Raw genomic sequence first — 12,545 nt, 5'->3', positions numbered from 1 at the left:
CGTGGCCGACGCCCCACGAGGGGGCGTGGCCGGTACCGCTCGCCCCCTCCCGGTGGCGACCGCTTGGGGGCGCCCTGCGGCGTGTCCCGGGGGGGGGGCGGGCGCTGTGCGACCCTCGCCCGTTATGGGGGATCTGGGCTGTGGGCTCCCTCGGGATGGATGGGGAGCTCCAGCCTGACCCCCACCCCTTGCAGCTCCAGTCCAATGGAGATTCCAATGCGACTTGCTCTGCAGTGCGGGGGAGGCGATGCTCTCTGCACCCCTCCCGGGATGGCTGGGGAACGAACTTGCCTGGCCCCCATCCCCGCCTCGGTTCCATGAAGACCCCCGTGGGCCCTCGGTCTGGATGGGGGTGGTCTCTGGAGTCACCCGGAATGGACGGGGAGCGCCCATGTGACCCCCATCCCCGACCTGGTGCAGAGCTTGCCCCCTGCAGTGGGGGGGGATCGTGCAACCCTTAATCCTTTTGGGGAGGGGTCTGGGCTCTGGGTCCCCCCACTGTGGCTGGGGAACCCACCAGCCTGACCCTCATTCCCACCCTGCTTCCATGGAGACCCCAGCGAGATCCTTCCCCTGTTGTGGGAGGTGGTCTCTGGCTCCCCTGCGAGGGATGGGGAGCCCCAGCCTGGCGCCCGTCCCTGGTGTGGGCTGGCGCGGGGGGCAGCTCTGGTGGGGGGCTGGGGCTGGGGCTGGCTGTGCCCCCTTTCCACGTCAGTGCCCACGCACAGGCTGGGCCCGGGGTCCATGGCTCCTGGAGGGCTCTGAAGCGCTCAGCCCAGCGGGGCCTGTCCTTGCTGAGGGGCTGTGCTGGGCAGTGACAGCAAACAGCCCTGGCAGCCTCTGCCCCAAGCTCGGCCCTGGCACCCGCCCGGGCTCGGCTCTCCCGGTGTCCCCAGGGGCTCAGCCTTTATGGTGTTGTCACCACACGCAGGAGCAAAGTCTGTGGGGCTCAGCAGCTGCTGCTCTGTGAACTGGATAACCTTTCTGACAGCCTTCCCCTGTGTGGGGAAGTCTGGAGCCTCCTCAAGGCCTGGTAGGGGTGTGTGTCCCTGGGCAGCATGTGCTGCTCTCGAGGATCTGGCCCCGTGAGGGGAAGGTGCAGCCCCACGGGGCTGGAGCTGCCTTGGGCTGCTGTGGGAAGCTCCAGTGTGCTGAAGCCTCCCCGTGTGGGCAGTGCAGCTGTGGCCAACACGGTGCCCTGGGGAGCATCAAGTACCTCCTGTGTGGTTCCTAGAGGCGGAGGCAGGCCTGGCGAGGCAGGGAGCTGGCTGTGCTGTGTGCCCAGCATGGGAAAAGGCCCTGGCATCAGATATGCTTGTGTGGGCAGAGGCAGCGCTGGACGTGTCTGGTGATGGTGGGGAGCAGGATTTTCAACTGAGTGCTGAGGGATAGTTCCTGGAGCCTCTTTTGATGAGGATGAGAGCTGCTTCATTTGTGCTCTCCTCTGCTCCTGCTGTGCTTCCAGGTATGGCTTTTGTTCTAGGCTGTAACTTCTTTCCTTTTCATTGCAGCTGCAATCCCCAAGAAAACTTTTAATCTGCATTTTCTCACCTAACCCTGCCTAGCCTGGGATCAAAGCTGGTGATAAGAGTGTAGCCCTGTTGTTATTGTGAGCTCAACCTTATGAAAGGAATATCCACAGCCTACAGAGCTGTAATGACTAACCTGAGCCTCACAGCTCCATAGTGCATATTTGCACAACCTCTTTTTCTCTCTGCACCTGCTCACATCCCTCTCCCTGTGAGTGCCCTTGCTTTGGAGGATGACAGTGAGTGACACCAGATTCTTCCACATCTCTGGCAGCCAGAGCAAGGGCCCAGGCTGAGCCCATGGCCTCACTTTGGGGGCAAAGCCTCTTGTATGATAACTTTGTGGATGTCTTGTGGTCAGTGATGCTGGGATGCACAACTCTGATGGACACAGACGTGCTGGCAGAAGCCTTGCTGCAGAAGGGTTGTGGTCAAAGCCATCCAGTGGAAGTATGGAATAGGTTACAGATGTGACAGTGCATTCATTAGTTTAGCAAAGGCAGTGCTAAGGATTTGACTGGATTTGTGTTTTAGTCTCAGTAGTGTTTTATTAACTTCCTCCTCTGCTGATGGTACACGTCAGGAAATGGCAGCGTTTGGGACCACCCTCACCAGTCCTGCTGGCCATGGGCTCTGCTGTCTCCTTGTCTCCACTTGCTGTGAGCCTGCTCTGCTGGCCCAGCCCTGGGCAGCCCAAGGAGGAGTTGGTCTCTAGGTGAGGTGAGACATTGCTCTACTCAACACAGCCTTACCCAGGGCCAGTCTGAAGAGCTGCCTGTGAGGTGAGAGATCTGGGACTGTCAGGGAGGCAGAGGAGACAGCTCACACTGTTTTTCCAGTATTTTGGCTCTGCAGGGCCTCTTTACGAAAATTACATGTTTTGCCTTCAAAGATAGATCCTCTTAGAGACTCTGCCCTTTTGTTTTCTCTGTCTTCCCTGTGCAGTAAGGTTTATTCACAGAAACACTGATGGATTTGGATTGTAAGGGACCTCTAGAAGTGTCTGGTCCAACTGATCTGCTCACAGCAAAGCTGACTCGAGTCCTGGTTGTTCAGGGCTTTGTCCAGTTGGGTTTTGAGGGCCTCCAGGCAGTCTGTGGCCTGTTCCCAGGCTGCAGCACTCCTCTGGAGAGTCGCCTGCTGTCCATGCAGCTGTCCTCTCCAGCTGCTTGTGGGATGTGCCAGAACACTTTGTCAGGTGTTCTGATGCCTTCCTGCAGCATTTGGGCAACAGGTAGACAGACCTGATGACCATCTGTTTTTTACCACTTCCAGGTCTTCTATATTTTTTAATCATTGCCTTGATATCATTAAGACAGTTTGGACACACACTGCTCAAGCATGCTGTACCTCCAAGCCTTTTTTGTTGTGCTTCTGATAGTACTTCCAAAGCATTTTTACCCACTCACCCATTTCCCCAGCATTTAACACTATTTTGGCTGTACAAACACCAGGAGAATTTTCTCTTGGACTGGATGGCTGAGTGGAGTTGGTTCTTGAAGCTGAATTGCTCTCCAGACAGCATTGCTCTAAGGATGTACTTAGACTTGTTACTCTTTTCTCTGTTGCAAAGCCTTGACACTTAGTGCTTTGGGAGATCCTGGTCTTACAGGATGTGAGGGGATCCAAGCCATTTCAAGCTGTTGCCAGGATGGCATTCTGGATTGATGAGGCTCCTGTTGCCTGTCTTAGCATTTACTGCTATGGTTAGCAGCAGATAATGCTGAGATTGAGCAATATTGTCAGTTTTATTTGAAGTGTTGCAGGGATTCTCCTGGTAAACCTAATTCCAGGCAATTCTGTGATATTTCTGAAATTTGTCCTTCTTGTACTTTCTTGAAACTGAGGTGAAGTTTCTGGAATGCAAGCTCAAAATCCAGTTTGGTCGTTCCTGCCTTTGAGGAATTTACAGGAGACTCATGGCTGTGTGTTGCAGCACCAGCTGCTCAGTGCTGGAGGATTTAGGCTTTCTGGGTTCAGGGTGGCTGTGATACTACATTTGAAGCCTGCAGCCCTGAGCTGGGGCTCCTGCTGTAGGAAAATCTAGTGATGATCTCCTTTCCTGGCTTTGGGACTATCAAAAAACAATTGCTGGAGTCTCGATGCTGCTGGTGAAATGCTGGAAATTCCCTTTTTTCCCCTGTGTACCAGTTACAGTTGTCCAGACAGTCCCAGTCACACGTGAAGACTGGCCTGAAGGGGATGTGGTGAAAGCCTCTGCAGTTTGCACTGACTGAGAACCAATCATGCATTTGGAGGTGGGACAGTGTTCACCAAACCCTGCCTGCAAAGCACGAGGGCTTGACCAGTGGCATCTGCAGGAGCTGTGGCTGACTTGGAGTGAGTCACTGCATGTAAAACCTCCAAGTCACAGAGGGTTTACAGATCTCATGGTCAGTTGTTTAATCATGTGTTTATGAGCTTGTCCAGCTTCGATTTCCAGCTTTTTGTGTCCTTGTGTGTATCTGTCTGTATCTCTAAGGAGTTGTCTGCTGTAGATCTTCTTATTTTGTGATTTTTTGAGATGGGTCCTGTCTCTGTTTCTTTTCAGGGAACAAAATAGGTTTAGCACTGGAGGGTGTTTTCTAAACCATGGCTGATTCATAAAGCAGTGGGATTCTTGTGTTACTGTGTCAGATTTTTTTATTTTATTTGAAACATCTCAACTCTTCCAATAACTGTTATCAATTGTAGACAGTAGCCAAGAATGAGGCAGTGATGGTCTAACATGGCACTGTGTGCAAGTAGCACTGTACTGAATGTCACCAAGTGGGCTTTGTGCTCTTTGAATTTGCAGCTCAGAGAGCTGCCTCTCCAAAAACGCTAGTAAATAACAAAATCCTTTCTGGAGAATTTTGACTGGACTGAAACGTGGTTCACAGTAGTGTGCTTAGTTTACTGGTGATTCTTTGTAAATTCATTTGTGTTGAAGTGAGTTAGCCAGTATGTAGTAAAGGTTTGCAGTGCTTGAATTTAGAATGCTATCAGCTGTCCAGATAAACTCAGATAAGTCACAGCAGAGAAGTTGGCTTCTGCTGTGCTCACCACTCAAAGTATAATATTGTTGATGAAGATATGTTTACTGAAACCATGCTGGTAGAACATGATATTACTTTCTTAATGTTTTATTGATTGAACTGTGTATTGACAGTATTTTTGTTGAGAAATACTAGTGTTGCTGTTTGTTAAAAAAATTGGCACAAAAAATAGAAGCTTCTTCCAGAGCTCTGCTTAAGTCTTACAGACCTTATAGATGGGAGGTGGCTGAAGTGTTGATTTAAGTGTCTTTTATAGTTACTAGTTAATTATTTTCATATTTCAAATTATCTCTAATAGTGAAAAAGATTCCTTCAGCCTTCAAAAGTATTGAAAATATGAATACACGTCCATGAACAGAAGTCCAGGACAGATACCCAAGCAGTTCCTGTTCCTTTGCTATAGGAGAGCAGTAACTGCATGTGGGATTTTTTTTTTTTTTTTTTTTGTGGGCTGTGAAGACTTCTGAGATGTTCTCTTCATCAGGAGGGAGTAACAACAGCTTTTTTTTTTTTTTTTTTTTCCTCTCTGTTTTTAATTAAATGTTTGATGGTAGAGCCTCATTTCTGTAGGTAGGCCACACATTCCCCTGCTAATGGTTACCTGAGTTACAGCACTACTGATGTCTTTAATAAGCTGGATAAAGTCCCAGGTAGGCACTTGGATGTGCTTAAGTGTCCTGGCAGAGATGTTGCACTTCGAGCTTCCAGATCTGAGAGATCCCATATGTCCCTCTTTGGCAGAAAGAGCTGGGCAGGTCTGGCAGTCACAGGTACTGGGTTTGGCCATCAGTGTCATGTTCTGTGCCACTCCTGCACACTTGGGGAGGACCCCCAGCTGTCCCATCACTTCTTTGGGAATGCTTACTTGCTATCTGAGAAGTGTTCTGCTGCAGGCTGTTGTGCAAGAAACTTTGCTCCTTCAGCTTGTTCTTCCCAAGAATATATCTCTTACAGAATACTCCAGGGAGTACTTACTCCTCAGTGAGGAGTTCCCAAATGGAGCAGTTTTATATGCTGCTAAGTGCAGGATTTCAGCACACTGCCTCCTCTTGGTTTGGCCAAGCCATGTTGCACTGTACTCTCCTTGCTGCCAGTTATGTGGCTGGAAAAGAGGAAGATTTTGAGCAGACCAGTGACCAAACCCCAGTGACTGAGCTGTGCTTTAGCTGGTCCTGGAATAAGAGAGGTGATGACTTGTGGTGGATCATTTCAGCACCTGCCAGAAACAATAAGCTATTCTGTTTCTGTTGTGGAAGGTGAGAAAAGATTTTACCAGAGATAAAGTGCACGCTCTGTTTGCAGCTTAACTCACTGTGAAGCTCAACAGAAGGCCCAGACAAATCTGACTGCCTGGGGCAGACAGAAGTAGAGCTTCTTACCTGCTGCAGCAGAGCAGCTCTAATTTCTTCAGGTTGAGTTTGATTTCAGAGCAACCCACAGAACTGGAAAATACTGTTCTTTCCTATTTTGAGAGCCTCCTTCCTCATTCTTATCAGCTGGTAGTTGAAAGCCACTATAAAGAATTCTTTGTCAGGGACAGTCTGTGCTTTCCCACTCACACTGTTTGTCAGCATCACCTTGGGCCCAGCCTCATCTCTTAACTCCACAGCTTTTCCAAATTCTTTTAAATATATCAAGAGTTGGCATTCATCTGCCCTGTATCACCTTGGAGCTCTGCTGCAGCAGGTTGAAAATAAACAAAAGGAAAATACTTCTAAAAATTGAATGTTAAACTGCAGGACTTAAAACCACTGGAATTTTAGGAGGTCCAAAGTATAAATTGGTTCAAAGTGGGATTAGGCAGAGGATTTGCCCAGTACAGACTCTTAACAGGGACATTGTCAGTGCAGCTCAAGCCAAGTTGTTCTTTGACAGCTGAGTCCTTGACTGGGGGATGTGCTGAAGAGGAACATCCTGTTGGTTGTGTTTCTTAAACTCTCTCCCCAGGTATCCGTTCTTGGTGTGAATAGGAACAGGATATTTGAGTACGTGGTCCTTTCACTGGACTGACTGCAGCAGTCCTTAGCTTTGCACAGCCTAAGAAGAAGCTTTGGTTCCTTCTCCAGAAGTGTGAGCTGTTCTGCTGGGAGGATTCAGACAGAGCTGATGAGAGGGGACCGGGCCTCGAGCACAGGGGCTGTGCTTCCAAACAGAGCGTGTGAATGAGTGCTCTTACTACAGCCTTGCCTCTGCAGAGGGGTCTGTTCCAGCCACATCCTGGTAGTTCGGAGTTGCCTTAGTCTGCAGAATACTTCTTCTCTTTCAGACTTTTCTGTTGGTCAAGGACATTGCCATTAAGTCAGAGTTTTGTCTTGCATTCTATCACCCAAAGTTTGAAAGCAGTGTAAAGGCACTGTTAAAGCGCTGTTACACCAGGTGCCTTTGGTCCACTTGTAACATAAGTTACAGGACAAGTTTGTAGACTGTTGCTTGCATTATGCTCTGGGAGGGAATGCCCAAATGGATTTCTTATGCTCCAGATGTTTGCAGGGTCTATTTCTATCGAGCAAAGACTAGGCCAGCTGAAAGTGGGAATTGCTTTAGGAGTGACCTTAGTGGCTCATGGCAAACTTGTGCAAAGTGTCTGTGGTCATTTTGAGGGGTATGTTAGCTCTGTTAAATATACCTATAAATAAATTTTCCTTCCTCATCTGGATGCCTTGAGGGTTTTTTGCTTATTATTGTAGGGTCTGCTGTCTGTGAAACTGGGTGGGGGATATCTTTGAGCAGGAGGCATTGCTCATATTCTGAAAAGCAGGAAAAAACCCCTTGTTTATCATCTTGGAAGGGTTCTCATCTGCTTCAGATCCTTAGGACCTTTCTTTCAGATGTCTGTTTCTATTGCACTTTGTTCTTATTTCTGTCATCTAACCTAAAACATGTATTACATCCTGCATTGCTCTGGAATTGGCTTATTCTAAAAGTTTTGTCTTATCTTGTAACTAAAAGTGAACAGAAACACCAAAGTCTTTGGGGATGAATCTTGCTGAGCATTTCTAAAGATTACATTTGCTTTAGTTTCTGATTGGGTTTGTGGGAACAGTGCTTTATCTGCCACCAGGAAACAGAAAACATTACTGTGTATTTAGATAAAATAAGGAGGTGGTGGCTTTGAAATCCAGTTGTTGGGTATGATTTAATTAAATTCCTGCTTGTCTTAAGTTTCAGAAGCTGGCTACCTTCTCTGTCCAAGTATGTTCTGTTTAGTTCTGAGCAAATAATTTGTGAGTGAAAATTTGCTTGTCCTTTCAGAGGGAAGGGTATGAAAAAAGAGTTAAGTGAATAAGTGAATCATCATCAGTGAAATTGTATCAAGCTTCCTCCTTCATTGATATAGATGAGTTATGCCCACTGTAAGCCCAAATAAACAAAAGTACCGTGTCTTCTCATTCAGGGCTTAAAACAGTGCTAAATTTAGAATTGGAATTACTCTGATTGAAAGGGCTAGGTTGTTGCCATATAATTTGATTGTAGTGCCTTTTTTGTAGTGTCTCCTTAGAGCCTGTTCAGGGACACAATGTTACTTCAAGTCTTACACTGCCTTCCCACTTGCAGACTCCAGCTCCTTCTCCCTTTCCCTCTTCGGGTTTGTCAACCATTATCTCCTTGTGGGGGTATAATTCAGTTTTGGGCCATATTACTTGCCTCATCTCAAAGTCTTGAGCTTTCTGTGTTATGATGATGTCAACCATGAGGAGCTGGGCTGTAACTTTCCCCCTGAGGTTGTCAGTCTGCATCACACCTTCCTGTTCAAGTCACTGTTTGTGCCCTGCAAAGTCACACTGGTCTTTTTTCCTGACTCTGCATTGCTTGCTTCTGTCTATCTTGCTACTTGTTCTTCTTATGACTGCTTTTAACATCAGAGCTTTACCACCTTTCTTCTTGCCACTCTCCAGAACTCCTCCTAGTTCTAACTTAAGCTTTTCCAATTGTTCCATGTCTGAATACTAGCCAAGGTATTTTTGGGGTTATGCAGTAGCTGTAGTTATACTGTAACATTGCTTACATCTGTCCTCTGACAAGATTAATGCATATTGTCATCCTGTATCTTGTTAAGACTCACAATTCAGGGCTTGAAGGGAGTTATTTCTACCTCTATGTTTAAGAGAAAAAAGATATTTTAAAAATTAAAAATGTGCTAGCTCCATACGAACAGATCAGGAGAAGGGACAGACCAGATTGTTTGGATAGAGAAGAAGACAGGGCTGGTGATATTACCACAGAACATTGGTGTGGAGCCTCCTGAATTGGTGCTCAAGCTATTTCTGATGCCCCAGTGTGTAATTTAGCATAAGCAAGTTTCTTTGCTGTGCTATGGTGAGGTGTGTGACGGCTGTAGAGTTCCCAAAGGTCTGTAATACCAAACTACTGCATCCTGCTGCTGACCTTTGTACCCTCACAAATAGAGGTGATTCACCTGCTGGTGTCTGGTGTCCTCATTATGGCCTGGCAGCATTCCTGGGCCTTGTTTTACTCCAGCAGTGTTCAGAAGAGTGGACAGTTCATGTTCTGTGTTAGACTGCTTTTCATTAACTTGCAAGTCTCTCTCTCATTTCCAGTTGCCATCTTCTAAATGGATTCCAGTGAATTTTCAGGATCTTTGGACCCCCTGTCCTTGCCTGACAAACCGCTCATTGGTGATCTCCCTGCTGACATGGAGTTTGGTGAAGATCTCCTGGGCTCCCAAACAGCTTCTACCCAGGAAGTTTCAGTTGTTCAGCCCCCTGGCTGGGATCAATCCAAGCAGATGACTGCAGATGAGGACTTGGACCTTGTAGTGAAAGCAGACAGTGTGTCTGAACTAAATAAATCAAATGACTGTGCTCTAGATAAACCTGGTGTCTTGGATATGCTGGAGAAACCTAGTGTCTTAGATGATTTGGGTAAAACCTCTGACTTGGTGGATAAACCAGAGGGTCTGGATGGGCTGCGTAAGGCACAACCTTCCCAGGACGTGGAGGGTGGACCAGCAGACTCCTCTGCCCTGTCTAGGGAAGCCATTGGTCCAGAAACAGGGAAAGAAGGGGAGGATGCACCAAAAAATTGTTCTGGGGATGTAAAGGAAGATGGTGCTGCTGCTATTCCTGCACTGTCTGGTGACAATGCCCCTGGATCACCCCAACAACCTGTCCCTGACTCCAGGGACCTCAGCAGTGCCCCAGCCATGGAAGAAACCACAGCACAGTCCTCAAATCCCACAGTGCCCCCACCCCAAATCAGTCTTAAACAAACAAAGAAGATGAAGTTGAAGGCACCAAGGAAAAGCTCACCTGTGCAGAGGGAAGGTCTGGCAGGGGAGGCAGAGGTACAACTGAGCCCAGACAACAGAACTGCAGCTTTGCCCCCTGAGCCTGTGGAGAAAATACGGGCAGAGGAAGGGGATGATAATGGGAAGAACTCACTTAAAGAAAACAGTATACTCAAAGCACAGGAAGCCTTACCACCAGCAGGTAAGTTGTTGGCTCAGCAGAACCTGGCTTCCTTTTGCTCAGGAGGTCATCCAGCTACACACTGCTGAAGCTGGAGTCTGCTCTGCATTGCAGCTCATCCCCTGCTATGGAAATAGCCAACTCTTCTGGTGGTCTAGATTTGGTCAAAGCCTCTTGTGTAAAGGGAATAATGTTCTGGTGTGCACAAGCTCTTGCTCTGGCTTTCGTGGCTTTAACTGATTTTTGGTGCTTTTGGAAGCAAGGAGCTTCCCCAGTAAAGCTGTGGCTACACATCAGCTTAGCTCACTCTCTTCATGGCTGGAGTCTTTGCTGGAACTGAGGGTCACCAGCAGGTGTTTCCAGTAGGCAAAGTTCCTCTGCCCAGGCTGGCCATCCCCAGGAGATGCTCAGTCTTGGTCAGAAGCAGTTGGAGGTAACTGCCCACCCAGCCTGCCTCCCCCATGCAGGGAGGTTTCCCCCTTACAGGGCTCCTCCCAGTCTGTGTGTTTGGCCTGCAGCTACAGGTGGTGGGTTTAGGAACCTTCCACCACCAGAACTGTACTTGATAGCCAGGACAGGCTGAGGCTTCATGTGCTGACTGACCCAAAGGGTGGCTGCATTTGGAGAACACCTGTGCTCTTCTGTTGGGGAAAAGCAAGATGCTAGATGCAAGCTTCTTCTGTGCTTCTGTTCCAGGAGAATGCCTGTCTGGGAAGGGAAGCGAGCCGCCGGCTGAGAAGGTGAGGAAAATGCAGTCAAGTATGTATGGTACAGGAGCATAGAGCATGGCTGGCTCTTGTCAGACTCTGTGAGGGACACTGGCTGTCTTGTCAGCCATCTGGAAAGGAGTTTGCATGACTCCTGTGACAGAATGATCCCTGTGCAATGCCACTATGCTGTAATGTGGCTTCAGTGTGTCCCTGCTACCCTCAGCTGAAATGTCATTCTTATAAGCCTACTCCCCTCTCTCTGTCTTGCCAGCTCTAATCAGGTGTCCATGGAGTTTTATCCATTTTCAGTCTAGGTACTGGGAAACCAAATCCCAGAAGCTGGAACTTCACCATAATCTGGGTCCATGGTTGTCCTAGCTGCTAGTTAGCCTAACTATTTTCTGAATGTCTTCTAGGAGCAGAAAAGAAGCGAACGACCCAGAAGATCAGAAACTGTCAGGCCTGAGACTGTGAACTCCTCAGAGAGCAGTAAGTAACTGGGGCTGGCCAGTCCCTGTTTTCAGCCAGAGAGAATGGCCCAGATCCATTGTGGGCAGGTAGTTCATGGTGTGAGTACAGTGGGAACTCTGGAACTTCCGTGCAGACTTCCCTTCTACATAGGACAGGTCCACAAGTCTTCATCCTGGGATATTTGTCTTGCTTTCTCAGGGCACTTAGGTCAAAACAGGGAGCGTTGTAGTATTTTTACAGTGGTGTGTGGGCACCAAGCACTAAGTAACAGGATGAGATTGGGGGTTGTTCCCAGGAAATCCATCTTCCATCTCCTCACACAGGAACTTTCTTCCTTTCTCTCTATGAGAGCAGGCTGTCTGAATGCAGGTGGCATTTTGGAGATTTTCCTGGAGAAGTACGTGAAGTGTCTGTTCTTTGAGATATTTAATGTCACCCTGCCATTCCCTAGTATTTGTGTGTTGCTCCTTTATTGCCTGCCTGTGCTAGAATCTGGTGATCAGCACATTCCCTTTCCAGTCTTAACAGTTCTTACAGGGTAGATGTTCACTCTTTGGGCTTCTGCTCAACCTTGGCATATCATGACTTCCTAGACAGGAATTGTATTTAAGCCTGGTTTGTTTAAACACCTCTTGATTCATCTCCAGTTACAACAGAATTTCTTTTAACGATCCCTTTATCATTCCAACCAGACAGGAACAAAGTATGTAGAGAGACTCTAGAAAGGTGACTCAGAAAATCCCAGCATGTGTCTCGCGGCAGAATTTCTCACTTCCTAATGAGGGGTTTCTGATCTTCCTCTGCTGCTCTGCAGTTCCAGTCTCTGATGAAGACTCTGATGCGATGGTGGATGATCCCAACGACGAGGATTTTGTCCCTTTCCGTACGCGGCGCTCCACTCGGATGTCGCTGCGCGCTCAGATGGCGCAGCGAGCCGCCCGCTCCACCTTCACCAAGATGACGTGTGCCAACTGCAGGACCCCCCTGCAGAAGGGCCAGACTGCCTACCAGCGAAAAGGGCTTCCTCAGCTCTTCTGCTCCAGCTCCTGTCTCACCACCTTCTCAAAAAAACCGCCTGGCAAGAAGATATGCACCTTCTGCAAAAAGTGTGTGTTCATTCCCCTTTCCTCAGCGCTCCCGTGCTTGTGAACCCCACTCACCTGCTCCACAGCTCTCCTGCCAGTCCCCTTCCTATGGCCCTCGTTCAGCCACATCACTCCTGCCCACTGCCAGCTGCTGCCCCATGTCTTCTTTCACACACTCCCTATCCCATGCTCCTTACACTCCCTTCACATTCTTGCTTTCCCTCCCTGTCCCCAGACTTAGTGCCCCATATTCCAGCTTCCCCTCAAAACAACCTCCTGCATG

The 12,545-nt window shown here is 48.3% G+C and overlaps 1 protein-coding gene across 3 annotated transcripts in view; it reads left to right on the top strand.

The window, feature by feature from the left end:
* ZMYM3 (zinc finger MYM-type containing 3) overlaps positions 1-12,545 on the top strand; it is a 32,241-nt gene that overhangs the window by 418 nt on the left and 19,278 nt on the right. For 2 of the 3 annotated variants that reach the window (XM_041485432.1, XM_041485435.1), the window contains exons 2-5: positions 9,127-10,017; positions 10,693-10,736; positions 11,123-11,195; positions 11,992-12,283. In XM_041485432.1, coding sequence (XP_041341366.1) covers positions 9,141-10,017; positions 10,693-10,736; positions 11,123-11,195; positions 11,992-12,283 — 1,286 coding nt within the window. In that variant the 5' untranslated portion in view covers positions 9,127-9,140. Of the gene's footprint in view, positions 1-8,838; positions 10,018-10,692; positions 10,737-11,122; positions 11,196-11,991; positions 12,284-12,545 lie in introns of those variants that run through there. The other variant, XM_041485434.1, reaches the window with a different exon arrangement.

This window comes from Pyrgilauda ruficollis, unplaced genomic scaffold (genome assembly GCF_017590135.1).
Source record: "Pyrgilauda ruficollis isolate IOZ18807 unplaced genomic scaffold, ASM1759013v1 scaffold7, whole genome shotgun sequence".
Lineage (NCBI taxonomy): Eukaryota > Metazoa > Chordata > Aves > Passeriformes > Passeridae > Pyrgilauda > Pyrgilauda ruficollis.
This window is presented reverse-complemented; position numbering and strand designations above follow the sequence as displayed.